General features: G+C 58.5%; 2 protein-coding genes across 7 annotated transcripts; both read left to right on the top strand.

Annotated features, from left to right (window-relative positions):
• The first annotated feature begins 607 nt into the window (after positions 1 to 607).
• Positions 608 to 12,608, top strand: IRAK1 (interleukin 1 receptor associated kinase 1). Of its 6 annotated transcripts, none has more exons than XM_077988908.1 (14): positions 608 to 849; positions 935 to 1,102; positions 1,205 to 1,336; positions 1,455 to 1,558; positions 1,746 to 1,934; positions 2,180 to 2,244; positions 2,415 to 2,529; positions 3,482 to 3,600; positions 3,902 to 4,109; positions 4,449 to 4,514; positions 8,905 to 9,129; positions 9,804 to 10,104; positions 10,470 to 10,619; positions 11,219 to 12,608. In XM_077988908.1, the coding sequence occupies exons 1-14, from the start codon at positions 714 to 716 to the stop codon at positions 11,275 to 11,277; spliced, it is 2,037 nt and encodes a 678-aa protein (XP_077845034.1). In that variant the 5' UTR covers positions 608 to 713; the 3' UTR covers positions 11,278 to 12,608. The 6 variants fall into 6 exon arrangements, with proteins under 6 accessions (XP_077845034.1, XP_014984033.2, XP_077845036.1 ...); XM_015128547.3 differs by having other exon boundaries at positions 9,714 to 10,104; XM_077988910.1 differs by lacking the exon at positions 8,905 to 9,129 and having other exon boundaries at positions 9,714 to 10,104.
• Positions 4,476 to 8,813, top strand: LOC144338623 (uncharacterized). Its single transcript, XM_077988906.1, has 2 exons — positions 4,476 to 5,595; positions 5,847 to 8,813. The coding sequence occupies exons 1-2, from the start codon at positions 5,326 to 5,328 to the stop codon at positions 8,289 to 8,291; spliced, it is 2,715 nt and encodes a 904-aa protein (XP_077845032.1). The 5' UTR covers positions 4,476 to 5,325; the 3' UTR covers positions 8,292 to 8,813.
• Positions 12,609 to 15,592: the final 2,984 nt, after the last annotated feature.

Genomic DNA, 15,592 nt, shown 5'->3' with positions numbered 1-15,592 from the left:
CTCAGGGCGGGGACCGGGGGTGGCGGTCCAGACAAGTGCTCAAGGACGATGCCCAGGAGGGGACAGGAGCTCTGCCGGCGGGCTCAGGAAGCCTTCACAACTGCTTGAGCTCACCCTTGCCAAACGAGGGCTGGGGCAGCAGCAACGCGTACACTCACGGCTGTGGGGGCCAGCGTTCTTGGCACATTTCAGGACACCCAAGGAGTCTGAATGGCTCAAGGCTGCTGCTCTGTGCAGGGGGCTAGACGTGGGGCGGACCGGCAGGGCTCCTGGTAACAGCCCTGTAGGCCGCAGTGGAGAGCAGGGCTCCCGCCGGGCCGCCCAGGAGCTTTCGGCAGGCCCGGCCCCGGCCCCTTTCCGAGCAGCCCGGGCCTCCGCCCTGCCCTCGGTCCCCAACGCCGGGAGCTGCCGTTCGTCCTCCAGAGCCCCGCCCGGGCGAGCCCGGGAGGCCGACCGCCGCGCGCGAAACGCGCCGGGACCCGCACCCTCCCCGACGCGGGGCGCCCCCGTGTGGCCGAGCGCGCGGCCGCGGCGCGCAAGATGGCGGCGAGCCCGGGCACCGCCCCTTCCGCCCCGCCGGGTGTCGCACGAGGCCGGCTCGAAGGGGAAGTGAGTCAGTGTCCGCGGACCCGGCCGGCCCAGGCCCGTGCCCGCCGCGGCCTTGAGAGGCCCCGACAGGCCCCGGCCCGGCGGCGGCGGCGGCGGCGGCGGCCATGGCCGGGGGGCCGGGCCCGGGAGAGCCCGCAGCCCCCGGCGCCCAGCACTTCTTGTACGAGGTGCCGCCCTGGGTCATGTGCCGCTTCTACAAAGTGATGGACGCCCTGGAGCCCGCCGACTGGTGCCAGTTCGGTGGGTGGCGGCTGGCGGCCGGGGGGCGGAGGGCGGGGGGCGCGCGGGCTCCCGGCGCCGACGCCTGACGCCCCCTGCTCCGCAGCCGCCCTGATCGTGCGCGACCAGACTGAGCTGCGGCTGTGCGAGCGCTCCGGGCAGCGCACGGCCAGCGTTCTGTGGCCCTGGATCAACCGCAACGCCCGTGTGGCCGACCTGGTGCACATCCTCACGCACCTGCAGCTGCTCCGCGCGCGGGACATCATCACAGCCTGTGAGCGCGGGACTCCGGGCACCCCACGGCCGGGAGGCCGGCGGGCCCCACGGGGCTCCCCGACCCGGGCCTCAACCTTCCTTTCCTTCCTTGACGTCCCAGGGCACCCTCCCGCCCCGCTTCCGTCCCCAAGCACCACTGCCCCGAGGCCCAGCAGCATCCCTGCACCCGCCGAGGCCGAGGCCTGGAGCCCCCGGAAGTTGCCATCCTCAGCCTCCACCCTCCTCTCCCCAGGTAAGAGGGCCCGGTTGTTGGGCTCGGTGGACCCAAAGAAGGGCCCACCTTGACCATGGCCACGGCTGTAGACCCTGCTGCTGGTCTCTGCCTGCCTCTCACTGGTGTCTTTATGAAGCTTTTCCAGGCTCCCAGACCCATTCAGGGCCTGAGCTCGGCCTGGTCCCAAGCCCTGCTTCCCTGCGGCCTCCACCGCCATCTCCAGCCCCTTCCTCTACCAAGGTAGGTGTCTCCTGTCCCCTAGGGAAGATTCGAGACAAGGAGGAAGGAATTCAGCCTTTGGTGTACCACAGAGCCGCAGTCAGCCAAGCTGGGTCAGCTGGGAGGCAGCTGTGGTGGGGACAGCCTGGAGCCTTCGGCAGAAGGGAGGAGACAGGGACCCCACCTGATCCAGGCTCTCTTTCCACAGCCAGGCCCAGAGAGCTCGGTGTCCCTCCTGCAGGGAGCCCACCCCTCTCCATTTTGCTGGCCCCTCTGTGAGATTTCCCAGGGCACCCACAACTTCTCAGAGGAGCTCAAGATCGGGGAGGGTGGCTTTGGGTGCGTGTACCGGGCAGTGATGAGGAACACGGTGTATGCTGTGAAGAGGCTGAAGGAGGTGAGTGTCGCACCCTGGCAGGGACCCTGGAAGGCCATCAGACAACCCTCACTCACTTCTCCAGCCTTTCCCCCTCGCTTCCCCCACACAACTCCTTCAGCCCTCATTCCGGCGCAGGGTCCCTGGCCCCTTGGTTGTTCTGGGCCTCAGGCACGTGGCACTGGTGGCCCAAAGGCCTTCGGTTCGAGAGCCTCACCCTGCCCGTCTTCCCTGCCCCTTCCCCCACCGCACCCTGGGGGCTGCAGGACGCTGACCTGGAGTGGACTGCAGTGAAGCAGAGCTTCCTGACCGAGGTGGAGCAGCTGTCCAGGTGAGGCCAGATGGGGAGCCACACCAGGTCCCGTGGGGCTTCAGACCACACACTACACGACCTGGCTCCCTTGGGCGCCTGAGGCCTGCCAGGCCCAGGCAAGCTGAGGCCCCAGCCAGGGCTGCCCACCCAGTCTGGCCTGATGGAAAGTGCTCCCCTTTTTCAAACAGGTTTCGTCACCCAAACATTGTGGACTTTGCTGGCTACTGTGCTCAGAACGGCTTCTACTGCCTCGTGTACGGCTTCCTGCCCAACGGCTCCCTGGAGGACCGGCTCCACTGCCAGGTAGGCTCACCTGGCCCGGCTCGCTTCCGAGGACCCAAAGCACTCCTGACACCTGGCTGGAGCCGGTCGCGGGGCCTGGGGCTTTTAGCCTGTGTGAGCGGGTCCTGCTAGCAGGCCAGGCCTGCACTTCCAGCTCCCCAGCAGCACCCCGCTCAGGATTTGGCCCATGGTGGGGTCACTTTTTTTTGAGGTGGAGTCTTTCTCTGTCACCCAGGCTGCAGTGCAGTGGTGTGATCTCAGCTCACCACAACCTCCACCCTCCGGGTTCAAGCAATCTTCCTGCCTCAGCCTCCCGAGTAGCTGGGACCACAGGCACACGCCACCATACTTGCCTAATTTTTGTATTTTTAGTAGAGATGAGGTTTTGCCATGTTAGCCAGGCTGGTCTCAAACTCCTGACCTCAAGTGGTCTGCCCACCTCAGCCTCCCAAAGTGCTGGAATTACAGGTGTGAGCTACCGTGCCTGGCCTGGCCCACTGTTTTCTATAGAGCTCTTCCCCAGGCCCCTCCCCTTTGCAAGCGGAGTAGCTGGAGGGTCTCATCAGCAAGCCCCGGAGGCAAGGGGGTCTGGGGCTACCAGCTGGACCAGCCAGCGCTGACGGAGGACCCCCTTGCCTCCTCCGGCATACTGTGTTTGGGGAGAGTGGGAAGAATGCCTTCAAGGACTTCCCGACCACCCAGGGACAAAGGGATGAGCCCTGGGAGCCTATGCCCAGCAGATTCTATTGAACATGTCCCCAGCCACTGCCCAGCCTTGAATGCTTTGACAAGCAGCCAGAGTAGCTTAACAAGTGCAGGTCACGGAGACTTTGCTCCTCGTTTTCCAGAAGGGGGAAACTGAAGCCTAGAGAGTGAAGTGGCTGTTCCAGGCTGCACGGTGACAGATAGAAGGTTGGTTGGGATCAAGGAACGGCCACCCAGCAACCTCCCCTGTCCCCATTTGCCGCCCCAGACCCAGGCCTGCCCACCTCTCTCCTGGCCTCAGCGACTGGACATCCTTCTGGGTACAGCCCGGGCAATTCAGTTTCTACATCAGGACAGCCCCAGCCTCATCCATGGAGACATCAAGAGGTGAGGAGGGGCCCATGAGAACTGCAGGGGCAGGGCCTGCAGCAAGGGGGGCCCCGTCCCGTCAATGTGGGGATCAGGCATGGCCTAGGACCTCAACACCCGGTATGGCACAGGTGTGGAAACAGGCCAAGGATGGGCCCCACTGATGAGCAGAGGCCCCCAGGCGGCTGGAGTACTCAGGGCAGTGCCAGCACTTTCTGTGGGCAAGGCACTGGGCTGGCAGCCTCAAGTCCAGCCTTACCTAAGCCGGGCAGGTGTAGGAGCTAGGACTGGGCTGACGCCACTGTCTTCCCTCCCCAAGTTCCAATGTCCTTCTGGATGAGAGGCTGACACCCAAGCTGGGAGACTTTGGCCTGGCCCGGTTCAGCCGCTTTGCCGGGTCCAGCCCCAGCCAGAGCAGCACGGTGGCCCGGACGCGGACAGTGCGGGGCACTCTGGCCTACCTGCCCGAGGAGTACATCAAGACAGGAAGGCTGGCTGTGGACACGGACACCTTCAGCTTTGGGGTGGTGAGCCACTGACCCCTCTGCTGGCTCAGAGGAGGAGAAGCCACAGGCAGGCAGAGGTGGGGGCCGCAGAGTGCACTGCGGGCCAGGGGCCATCTGCCAGGACCCCAAGAGGCTGCAGCTCCAGGGCCCCCCTCCCTCCGAGGCTCTCCTCCTCACCCTGCACCTAACTGTGTGTTTGTAATTTGTCTTCAAATGGGCCCTCCAAGTCGCCTGAGCTTCAGTCCCATAACATCTGGCTCTGCCTTTGTCCACACCTTTGTCAGGCCCGATCCATGTCCACACCAGAGGCCTCTTCCCTGCCAAGGCCACTGCCATGCTCTCCCTCTTCCCTCTCTCCAGGTGGTGCTCGAGACCCTGGCTGCTCAGAGGGCTGTGAAGACGCACGGTGCCAGGATCAAGTATCTGGTGAGCCCCCTGAGGCGGGGCCAGGCGGGGACACACAGCTGCTGGCAGCCAGCAGGCACAGCCCCAGCGGTGGGGATGATTGGGGCGCAGTGCCCATGGATGCCTCTGTTGCCACAGTGGCCGCATTTGTGAAAGTTGGCAGGGCCTCAAACAACTCCGTTTACCTTGCTGAGAACAAACCTGTTTGCCTGCAGACACTATGAGCCTTGTACAGACCCCATCTGGGCTGGGGGCAGGGGGAGGGGCGGTCCCAGGGCGCTGGGTAGAGAAGCAGGACCCGAGGAACCTCCTGGGCCCTAGCAGGCTGCAGCTGAGCTCTCCACGCCGTGCAGGGCAGCCTGAGCTGCCTCATGCTCTTACTCCACTCTGTCTGCCTCACCATGGACTGTGGTGAGGCCAGGAGACTGGAGACCTGGGTTTTAGCCCCAGCCTGATAGTGGCCTTCCAGCAAATTCCTGCTCCCCTCTGGGCCTGTTTTCCCACATGCAAAACAGACTTCACAGAATGTGCTCAGCCAGTAATTGCTTCACTGCTTCTCCTCCTGTTTGGGGCTGTTCCTGTGTGCTGTGGGGTCTCCATCAGGATTCAGCCCCGCTGAGAACCCAGGAGCTGGGCTCAAGCCCTCCTTCCTTTCCCCTCCGCATCCATCCATCCATGCATCCTGCTGAAGAAGCGCAGCAGGCTCCTTGGGGGTCCTTGGACTTTCCCACTTGCTCCCCACCCTGCAGCCAAAGTGCTCTTTTCAAAGGCCCCTTTGCATTTTCTCTGCTCTTGGGGTGAAGGCCCAATCCCTTATGTGGTTGACCCCACAATGCCCCAGGTCCCCAGGACTCGGGGCGCTCCCTGCCACCTGCTTCACAGCCTTAGTATGTGCTGTTCCCTCTGCGAGGAAAGCCACCGCCCACCCTGGCTGTTCCTCCTGGTCTGTCTGATCTCAGAACTGGAGATGGCCTCTGGTCCTGTTTCCACCCCCAGGGTGCCTCTCTCTGTCAGGAGCCTGTGGGGTGCCTCTCTGTGGAGCCTCTCTCTGTGGGGTGCCTCTCTGTGGAGCCTCTCTCTGTGGGGTGCCTCTCTCTGTGGGGTGCCTCTCTCTGTGGGGTGCCTCTCTCTGTGGAACCTCTCTCTGTGGAACCTCTCTCTGTGGAGCCTCTCTCTGTGGAGCCTCTCTCTGTGGAGCCTCTCTCTGTGGAGCCTCTCTCTGTGGAGCCTCTCTCTGTGGAGCCTCTCTCTGTGGAGCCTCTCTCTGTGGGGTGCCTCTCTCTGTGGGGTGCCTCTCTCTGTGGAGCCTCTCTCTGTGGGGTGCCTCTCTCTGTGGAGCCTCTCTCTGTGGAGCCTCTCTCTGTGGAGCCTCTCTCTGTGGGGTGCCTCTCTCTGTGGGGTACCTCTCTCTGTGGAGCCTCTCTCTGTGGGGTGCCTCTCTCTGTGGAGCCTCTCTCTGTGGAGCCTCTCTCTGTGGAGCCTCTCTCTGTGGAGCCTCTCTCTGTGGAGCCTCTCTCTGTGGAGCCTCTCTCTGTGGGGTGCCTCTCTCTGTGGGGTGCCTCTCTCTGTGGGGTGCCTCTCTCTGTGGGGTGCCTCTCTCTGTGGAGCCTCTCTCTGTGGGGCCTCTCTCTGTGGGGCCTCTCTCTGTGGAGCCTCTCTCTGTGGAGCCTCTCTCTGTGGGGTACCTCTCTCTGTGGAACCTCTCTCTGTGGAGCCTCTCTCTGTGGAGCCTCTCTCTGTGGAGCCTCTCTCTGTGGGGTACCTCTCTCTGTGGAACCTCTCTCTGTGGAGCCTCTCTCTGTGGAACCTCTCTCTGTGGGGCCTCTCTCTGTGGAGCCTCTCTCTGTGGAGCCTCTCTCTGTGGGGTACCTCTCTCTGTGGAACCTCTCTCTGTGGAGCCTCTCTCTGTGGAGCCTCTCTCTGTGGGGTACCTCTCTCTGTGGAACCTCTCTCTGTGGAGCCTCTCTCTGTGGAGCCTCTCTCTGTGGGGTACCTCTCTCTGTGGGGTACCTCTCTCTGTGGGGTACCTCTCTCTGTGGAGCCTCTCTCTGTGGAGCCTCTCTCTGTGGAGCCTCTCTCTGTGGGGTACCTCTCTCTGTGGAGTACCTCTCTCTGTGGAACCTCTCTCTGTGGAGCCTCTCTCTGTGGGGTACCTCTCTCTGTGGGGTACCTCTCTCTGTGGAACCTCTCTCTGTGGAGCCTCTCTCTGTGGGGTACCTCTCTCTGTGGGGTACCTCTCTCTGTGGGGTACCTCTCTCTGTGGGGTACCTCTCTCTGTGGGGTACCTCTCTCTGTGGGGTACCTCTCTCTGTGGGGTACCTCTCTCTGTGGGGTACCTCTCTCTGTGGGGTACCTCTCTCTGTGGAGCCTCTCTCTGTGGAGCCTCTCTCTGTGGAGCCTCTCTCTGTGGGGTACCTCTCTCTGTGGGGTACCTCTCTCTGTGGGGTACCTCTCTCTGTGGGGTACCTCTCTCTGTGGGGTACCTCTCTCTGTGGGGTACCTCTCTCTGTGGGGTACCTCTCTCTGTGGGGTACCTCTCTCTGTGGGGTACCTCTCTCTGTGGAGCCTCTCTCTGTGGAGCCTCTCTCTGTGGAGCCTCTCTCTGTGGGGTACCTCTCTCTGTGGGGTACCTCTCTCTGTGGGGTACCTCTCTCTGTGGGGTACCTCTCTCTGTGGAGCCTCTCTCTGTGGAGCCTCTCTCTGTGGGGTGCCTCTCTCTGTGGAACCTCTCTCTGTGGAACCTCTCTCTGTGGAGCCTCTCTCTGTGGAGCCTCTCTCTGTGGGGTACCTCTCTCTGTGGGGCCTCTCTCTGTGGAGCCTCTCTCTGTGGGGTACCTCTCTCTGTGGGGCCTCTCTCTGTGGAACCTCTCTCTGTGGAGCCTCTCTCTGTGGAGCCTCTCTCTGTGGGGCCTCTCTCTGTGGAGCCTCTCTCTGTGGAGCCTCTCTCTGTGGGGCCTCTCTCTGTGGAGCCTCTCTCTGTGGGGTACCTCTCTCTGTGGGGCCTCTCTCTGTGGAACCTCTCTCTGTGGAGCCTCTCTCTGTGGGGCCTCTCTCTGTGGGGCCTCTCTCTGTGGAGCCTCTCTCTGTGGAGCCTCTCTCTGTGGGGTACCTCTCTCTGTGGAGCCTCTCTCTGTGGGGCCTCTCTCTGTGGAACCTCTCTCTGTGGAGCCTCTCTCTGTGGAGCCTCTCTCTGTGGGGCCTCTCTCTGTGGAGCCTCTCTCTGTGGGGTACCTCTCTCTGTGGGGCCTCTCTCTGTGGAACCTCTCTCTGTGGAGCCTCTCTCTGTGGGGCCTCTCTCTGTGGGGCCTCTCTCTGTGGAGCCTCTCTCTGTGGAGCCTCTCTCTGTGGGGTACCTCTCTCTGTGGAGCCTCTCTCTGTGGGGCCTCTCTCTGTGGAGCCTCTCTCTGTGGGGTACCTCTCTCTGTGGGGCCTCTCTCTGTGGAGCCTCTCTCTGTGGAGCCTCTCTCTGTGGAGCCTCTCTCTGTGGAGCCTCTCTCTGTGGAGCCTCTCTCTGTGGAGCCTCTCTCTGTGGAGCCTCTCTCTGTGGAGCCTCTCTCTGTGGAGCCTCTCTCTGTGGAGCCTCTCTCTGTGGAGCCTCTCTCTGTGGGGTACCTCTCTCTGTGGGGTGCCTCTCTCTCTGGGGTACCTCTCTCTCTAGGATACCTCTCTCTCTGTGGGGTACCTCTCTCTCTAGGATACCTCTCTCTCTGTGGGGCACTTTCCTTCTCGGCTCTGCCCTCTCAGGCTACTTCATGCCTCAGACCCCGGCTCCTGGATCACTTCCTCAGGTCCTGGTAGAATGCTCCATGGGCCTCTCCCCCACCAGGAAGTCAGATCTGTCAAACCAGGGCCCAGGGTTCTGTTTGTTCCTGTATGCCTAGAGCCCAGAGCACCACTGGTCCACAGTAGGTGTTTAATAAATCTCTAGAAGCTACTCGGGAGTCTGAGGCAGGAGGATCACTTGAGCCTGGGAGTTGGAGACCAGCCTGGGCAACATAGCAAGATAGGCATGGTAGTACACACCTGTAATCCCAGCTGCTTGGGAGACTGAGGTGGGAGGATCACTTGAGCCTGAGAGGTTGAGGATGCAGTGAGCCACGATTGCACCACTGCACTCTAGCCTGGGTGACAGAATGAGTCCCTGTCTCAAAAAAAAAAAAAGTAAGTTGTAGAAAGACCAAGAGCTGTGGCACAGTGTCTCACACCTGTAACCCCAGCATTTTGGGAGGCTGAGGCAGGAAGATCACTTGAGCCTAGTTGGAGACCAGCCAGGCCAACATAGCGAGACCCCATCTCTTTTTTTTTAATCAAAAAAACAAAAAAACACCATAAGATTGAGTGACAAGGACTTGAGGATTGCAACTGTAGGTGTGGCCACCTGGTAGCCATATTCACATGATCTATCCCACAGAAAGACCTGGTGGAAGAGGAGGCTGAGGAGGCTGGAGTGGCTTTGAGAAGCACCCAGAGCACACTGGCTGCAGATTCCTGGGCTGCTCCCATCGCCATGCAGATCTGCAAGAAGCACCTGGACCCCAGGCCCGGGCCCTGCCCACCTGAGCTGGGCCTGGGCCTGGGCCGGCTGGCCTGCTGCTGCCTGCACCGCCGGGCCAAAAGGAGGCCTCCTATGACTCAGGTAGCCAGCTGCCCACTGGGATGGGGTGGCCAGCAAGAAAGCCCGCATTCCAGGCCCTGCTCTGTATTGACCCCATCTCAGCACCTGCTAGGTCTCTCTGGAGTCTCCACGCATTTCTTACTTGCCCTTTGGTTCTGTTTGGGGCAGGGCCTCTCTGAACTGAGGGTCCCGGGCAGTCCTGCTTTGCGGAGCCCAGCTCTGACCCCACTTCACAGAGAAAGAAGGAAAGAGCTTCTGCAGTGCCCCCTGCTGGGCGCACTGCACCACTGCATCTGCCTTTTTCTGTCCCCTCCCTAGTACCCCACCTCTTCTCTGGCCCCGTTTGAGGGCAGTGGGGCAGTGAGATTCACTTTGTAGAAGAGAAAGAGGTCATTCTCAGTCCTTGCCTTTGGCAGCCGCAGTTCTTAGCACTCCCTGTGACGGGAACAGAGGGGCGAGGGGCAGAGCGTTCCCAACTGCAGGGTATACCGTTTTAGAGCCCCAAGGCAGGTCACGGATGGCCTGGAGCATCCCTGTGGTTTGCCCACGGGGTGACCGGCCAGGGCTGCCATCTCACCCTGAGAGTCCCTCTTTTCCACTTGCAGGTGTACGAGAGGCTAGAGAAGCTGCAGGCAGTAGTGGCGGGGGTGCCTGGGCATTTGGAGGCCGCCAGCTGCATCCCCCCTTCCCCACAGGAGAATTCCTATGTGTCCAGCACTGGTGGTGCCCACAGTGGGGCTGCCCCATGGCAGCCCCTGGCAGCACCATCAGGAGCCAGTGCGCAGGCAGCGGAGCAGCTCCAGAGAGGCCTCAACCAGCCTGTGGAGAGTGACGAGAGCTTAGGTGGCCTCTCTGCTGCCCTGCGCTCATGGCACTTGACTCCGAGCTGCCCTCTGGGCCCAGCACCCCTCGGGGAGGCCAGCTGTCCTCAGGGGGACACCGCAGGAGAATCGAGCTGGGGGAGTGGCCCAGGGTTCCGGCCCACAGCTGTGGAAGGTAGCTGGGGAGATGGGTTCCCAGGAGAGGGACCAGGGCCTCCTTGGGCCAAAGCCTCTGTAGTCCCCACCCCAGCCTTCTAGAAGAGAACCAGGGCCAGGTGTTCAGCTCTCTGTGTCCTTAGCAAGCCTGGTTTCCCCTCCCCAGGCCACGTCCTCCCCAGGTGGAGCTTGCTTTCCAGCCCTCTCCCAACCCCATTCCTGAAGGCTAGGAACAAGGAGTGCTCTGTCCCGGGTAGCCTGAGAGCTGGGCCCTGCCCTTGGACTTCTCTGAGGAATTCAGGCCTGAGGCCAGGGAGGCAGGGTGCTAGGCTGGGGGTTGGGGAGACGCAGCATGAAGCTAAGGGAGTGCTATCTCCACCCCAGGACTGGTCCTGGGCAGCTCTGCATCGTCATCATCAGAGCCACCGCAGATTATCATCAACCCTGCCCGACAGAAGATGGTCCAGAAGCTGGCCCTGTACGAGGATGGGGCCCTGGACAGCCTGCAGCTGCTGTCCTCCAGCTCCCTTCCAGGTGCTGCCGCCCGGGCTGGCCTCTGGGGTGCTCAGGCGCATCCGTGCCAGCCCCAAAGAGCAGAGTGTCTGTCCCAGTTGCGCTGAGGGCGTGGGGCAGCCGGGCAGGCCACTGGCTCTGGCGACCTCTGGAAGCCCAGCTGGCCCCACATGCCTCCCTTAGCAAGACCCTGGCCCACTCCCTCCCTCCTGACAGTAACCCCTCCTTTAGCCTGAGGGCGCTTGCCCCACTCTGCTTTCAGGAAATTAGGAAGCCCCAGCAGGAATTTTCCATCCCGGGTACTATTTGAAGAACCACTGCTTAGGAACCCTCAGCTGGGTGAGGTGGCTCATGCCTGTAATACCAGCACTTTTGGAGGCCGAGGTGGGAGGATCACTTGAGCCCAGGAGGTAGAGGCTACAGTGAGCCGTGATCAAGCCACTGCACTCCAGCCTGGGAGACACAGCCAGACCCTGTCTCAAAAACAAACAAACAAAACCCCTCAATTCCCACGAACGCCCCAGGAGATGAGGGAGTATGGCCCAGCCCTTGAGCCAGGGCTTCTGGCAGTGGGGGAGCCTCCCCGATTTGCTAAGCGGACTTTCCTCTTCCTTCTGTAGGCTTGGGCCTGGAACAGGACAGGCAGGGGCCCGAAGAAAGTGATGAATTTCAGAGCTGATTTGTTCACCTGGGCAGATCCCCCAAATCCGGAAGTCAAAGTTCTCATGGTCAGAAGTTCTCATGGTGCACGAGTCCTCAGCATTCTGCAGGCAGTGGGGGCGGGGGCCTATACCCGCGGGGGAGAGAAGGCGGTGGCCCTGCTGTTCTAGGCTCTGTGGGCACAGGCAGGCCGAGTGGAACCCTGCCTCCATGCCAGCATCTGGGGACAAGGAAGGCTGGCATCCAGTGAGGAGGCTGGCGCATGTTGGGAGGCTGCTGGCTGTACAGACCCGCGAGGGGAGGAGAGGGGCTGCTGCGTAGGGGTGTGGAGCAGGGAGCTGGCTCCCCTGAGAGCTAGGCAGGGCGTCCGCAGCCTAGGCCTCTGGCAGCAGCTCTTTGCCCATCTCTTTGGACAGTGGCCACCCTGCACAATGGAGCCGATGAGGCCCAGGGCCCTCCTAGCTGCTTACAATTTGGAAAAGTGTGGCCGGGAACGGTGGCTCACGCCTGTAATCCCAGCACTTTGGGAGGCCAAGGCAGGAGGATCACTTGAGCCCAGTAGGTCAAGACCAGCCAGGGCAACATGATGAGACCCTGTCTCTACAAAAAATTGTTTTAAACAATTAGCCTGGCGTGGTAGCGCACGCCTGTGGTCCCAGCTACTTGGGAGGATCATTTATGCTTGGGAGATTAAGGCTGCAGTGAGTCCTGATTGTATCACTGTACTCCAGCCTGGGCGACAGAGCAAGACCGTGTTTTGAAAAGAAAAACCCTGGGAAAAGTATGGCTATAAGTCCTGCGATTCAGTCCTAGCAAGAAGCAAGAATTCTGAGATCCTCCAGAGAGTCGAGCAGCACCCACCCTCCACCTCAGGCCAGTGTGTTCAGGCTTTACCAGGGACCTGTAAGCTGGCCTAATGTGATGGCCTGCAAGTCAGGCTGTCCGTGGGCGCCACAGACGAGCTCCAAGCCAGGTCAGGCTTTGGAGGCCACAAGCACAGCCTCAGGCCCAGGCACTGATTGTGGCAGAGGGGCCACTACCCAAGGTCCAGCTAGGCCCAAGACCTAGTTACCCAGACAGTGAGAAGCCCCAGGAAGGCAGAAAAGTTGGGAGCATGGCAGACAGGGAAGGGAAACATTTTCAGGGAAAAAACATGTATCACATGTCTTTAGAAGCAAGTCAGGTTTCATGTAACTTAGTGTCCTCTTGCGTGTCCAAAAGTAGCCCAGGGCTGTAGCACAGGCTTCACAGTGATTCTGTGCTCAGCCGTGAGTCACACTACATGCCCCCATGAAGCTGGGCATCGGTGAAGTCCAGGTTGTCCTTGAGTAATAAAAACATATGTTGCAATCTCGGGCTGTACTTGTGGACTTTGTTGCACTGAAAGCCTTTGAGCTTTCCCAATGCCTTACACCTCAGGGTTCTTGAGTATCCCAGGTCTTGTTACTACTCTGGGCTGGCCACACCCAGTACTTCCGCGTCAGGTTTTTCCTGATGTAGTCCATGTTTTTTATGCTATTCTAAATGGTATCTTTGATTTTCTAATTCATCATGATATTATACAGAAATGCAATTGATGCTGGGTGTGGTGGTTCACGCCTGTAATCCTAGCACTTTGGGAAGCTAAGGTGGGCAGATCACTTTCGCCCAGGAGTTTGAGACCAGCCTGGGCAACATGGCGAAACCCCGTCTCTACAAAAAGTACAAAAATTAGCTAGGCATGGTGGTGCATGCCTGTAGTTCCAGCTATTCAGCAGGCTGAGGCGGGAGGATCGATTGAGCCCAGGACGTTGAGGCTGCAGTGAGCCATGAGTCCACCACTGCACTCCAGCCTGGTCAACAGAGGGAGACCCTGCCTCAAAAAAAAAAAATGCGGTTGAGTTTTGTATATGAACCTTATATTCTGTGACCTTGTTTAAATTCTTTTTTGTTTTTCCTTTTTTGAGATGGAGTTTTGCTCTTGTTGCCCAGGCTGCAGTGAATGGCGCTATCTCAGCTCACTGCAACCTCTGCCTCCTAGGTTCAAGTGATTTTCCTGCCTCAGCCTCCCGAGTAGCTGGGATTACAGGCACCCACCGCCACACCCAGCTAATTTTTTTTTGTATTTTTAGTAGAAACGGGGTTTCATCATGTTGGCCAGGCTGGTCTCAAACTCTTGACCTCAGGTGATCCATCTGCCTCGGCCTCCCAAACTGCAGGGATTACAAGCGTGAGTCACTGCACCTGGCCCTTTTTTTTTCTTGATCAGCCTAGATAGATATAGGCTTATCAATTTTTATTGTTAATTTCAAAGGACCAATTTTTGCTTTTACTGATTTTTCTCTGTTGGTTTATTTTCCATTTTGTTGATTTCCACTTTTTGTTGTTTCTTTCCTTACGTTTATTTTGGGTTTAACCTGCTTGTCTCTTTCCAGCTTCCTAAGGCATCACTTTAAATCACTCATTTTTAAGCCTTTCTTTTTTTGAAACGAAGTCTCACTCTGTCACCTAAGCTGGAGTGGAGTGGCATGATATCTGCTCACTGCAACCTCCGCCTCCCAGGTTCATGCCATGTTCCTGCCTCAGTCTCCCGAGTAGCTGGGATTACAGGTGACCACCACCATGCCCAGCTAATTTTTTTGTATTTTTAGTAGAGACAGGGTTTCCCCATGATAGCCAGGCTGGTCTGGAACTCCTGACCTCCAGTGATCCGCCCACCTCGGCCTCCCAAAGTGCTGGGATTACAGGCGTGAGCCACTGCGCCTGGCTAGCCCTGTTGTTATGAAATGCCCCTTTCAATCTCTGGTAATATTCCGTCTTTCAAAGTCGGCTTTGTCTGATATGAATATTGCTACTCCAGCTTTCTTATGCTTAATGATTTTCATGGTCTAATTTTTTGCATTATTTTCTTTTAACCTAGCTAGCTGTCTCTCCCCTCTCTCTCTCTCAATCTCTCTGTGTGTGTGTGTGTGTGTGTGTGTATATATTTTTTTTTTCTTTTTTTTTTTTTTTCTTTTTTAAAGCAAGGATCACTCTGTTGCCCAGGCTGGAGTGCAGTGGTGTGATCTTGGCTCAGTGCAAGCTCCACCTCCCAGGTTCATGCAATTCTCATGCCTCAGCCTCCTGAGTAGCTGGGATTACAAGTGCGTGCCACCGCGCCCGGCTAGTTTTTGTATTTTTAGTAGAGATGGGGTTTCACCATGTTGGCCAGGTTGGTCTTGAACTCCCGACCTCAAGTGATCCACCCGCCTCAGCCTCCCAAAGTGCTGTGATTACAGGTGTGAGCCACTGCACCTGGCCCAAGCTGTCTTTATATTTACTTTTTTCCCTTTTTTTTTTTTTTTCTTTTTTTTTGAGATGGAGTTTTGTTCTTGTTGCCCAGGCTGCAGTGCAATGGCACGGTCTTGGCTCATTGTAACCTCCGCCTCCCAGGTTCAGGTGATTCTCCTGCCTCAGTCTCCCTAGTAGCTGGGATTACAGGCGTCCGCCACCACGCCCGACTGATTTTTCTATTTTTAGTAGAGATGGGGTTTCCCCATGTTGTCCAGGCTGGTCTCAAACTCCTGACCTCAGGTGATTCACACACCTCGGCCTCCCAAAGTGCTGGGATTGCAGGTGTGAGGTACTGCACCCGGCTTTTTTTCCAGATAAGAGTCTTACTCTGTCACCCAGGCTGAAGTGCAGTGGTGTAATCTCGGCTTACTGCAACCTCTGCCTCCCAGGTTCAAGCGATTCTTCTGCCTCAGCCTCCATAGTAGCTGGGACTACAGTTGTGTGCCACCACGCCTGGCTAATTTTTATATTTTTAGTTAGTAGAGACAAGGTTTCACCATATTGGCCAAGCTGATCTCAAACTCTTGACCTCAGGTGATCTGCCTGCCTCAGCCTCCCAAAGTGCTGGGATTACAGGCGTGAGCCACTGCAACCAGCCCAGCCTTACTCTTTTAAACAATCTGGCAATCTCTGCCTTTAGTTGGTCTGTTGAATCCATTGACATTTAATGGTTAGGGTTAAGTCTATCATCTTGTTATTTGTTCTGTTTTCCTCTGTTTTTGACTTCTGGATTAATTACATGTTTCTGGGATTCCGTTGTTTCTCTGCTATTGGCTGGGTCGCTCTGGTAACTCTGAGAGTGCTGGTGCTGCTCAGACCCCCTTGCTAAACCATGGTCTGAAAGTGCCTCCAGGCAGAAACTCAGGGTGCTTGTAAGGCTCACCTTCTTTGTTTTCTCTCTGCTCACAGCCCTGCACAGCCTATTGTCCAATATCTAAAAATAGTTGCCCAGTTTTTTAGGTGTTTACAGCTGGCGTCAGTTATTCCATCGTGGCCAGAATTGCAAGTTTCTCCTCTTTTCT

The sequence above is a fragment of the Macaca mulatta genome, chromosome X, assembly GCF_049350105.2.
Source record: "Macaca mulatta isolate MMU2019108-1 chromosome X, T2T-MMU8v2.0, whole genome shotgun sequence".
Lineage (NCBI taxonomy): Eukaryota > Metazoa > Chordata > Mammalia > Primates > Cercopithecidae > Macaca > Macaca mulatta.
This window is presented reverse-complemented; position numbering and strand designations above follow the sequence as displayed.

Excerpts from the sequence above, each read along its gene's own strand:
- IRAK1 (XM_077988907.1), top strand. The coding sequence starts at position 714 with ATGGCCGGGGGGCCGGGCCCGGGAGAGCCCGCAGCCCCCGGCGCCCAG. Across the intron at positions 850-934 it reads CGCCGACTGGTGCCAGTTCG|CCGCCCTGATCGTGCGCGAC; the intron begins GTGGGTGGCGGC and ends CCTGCTCCGCAG. Across the intron at positions 1,337-1,454 it reads CTCCACCCTCCTCTCCCCAG|CTTTTCCAGGCTCCCAGACC; the intron begins GTAAGAGGGCCC and ends GTCTTTATGAAG.
- LOC144338623 (XM_077988906.1), top strand. The coding sequence starts at position 5,326 with ATGCCCCAGGTCCCCAGGACTCGGGGCGCTCCCTGCCACCTGCTTCAC. Across the intron at positions 5,596-5,846 it reads GGGGTGCCTCTCTCTGTGGG|CCTCTCTCTGTGGAGCCTCT; the intron begins GTGCCTCTCTCT and ends CTCTCTGTGGAG.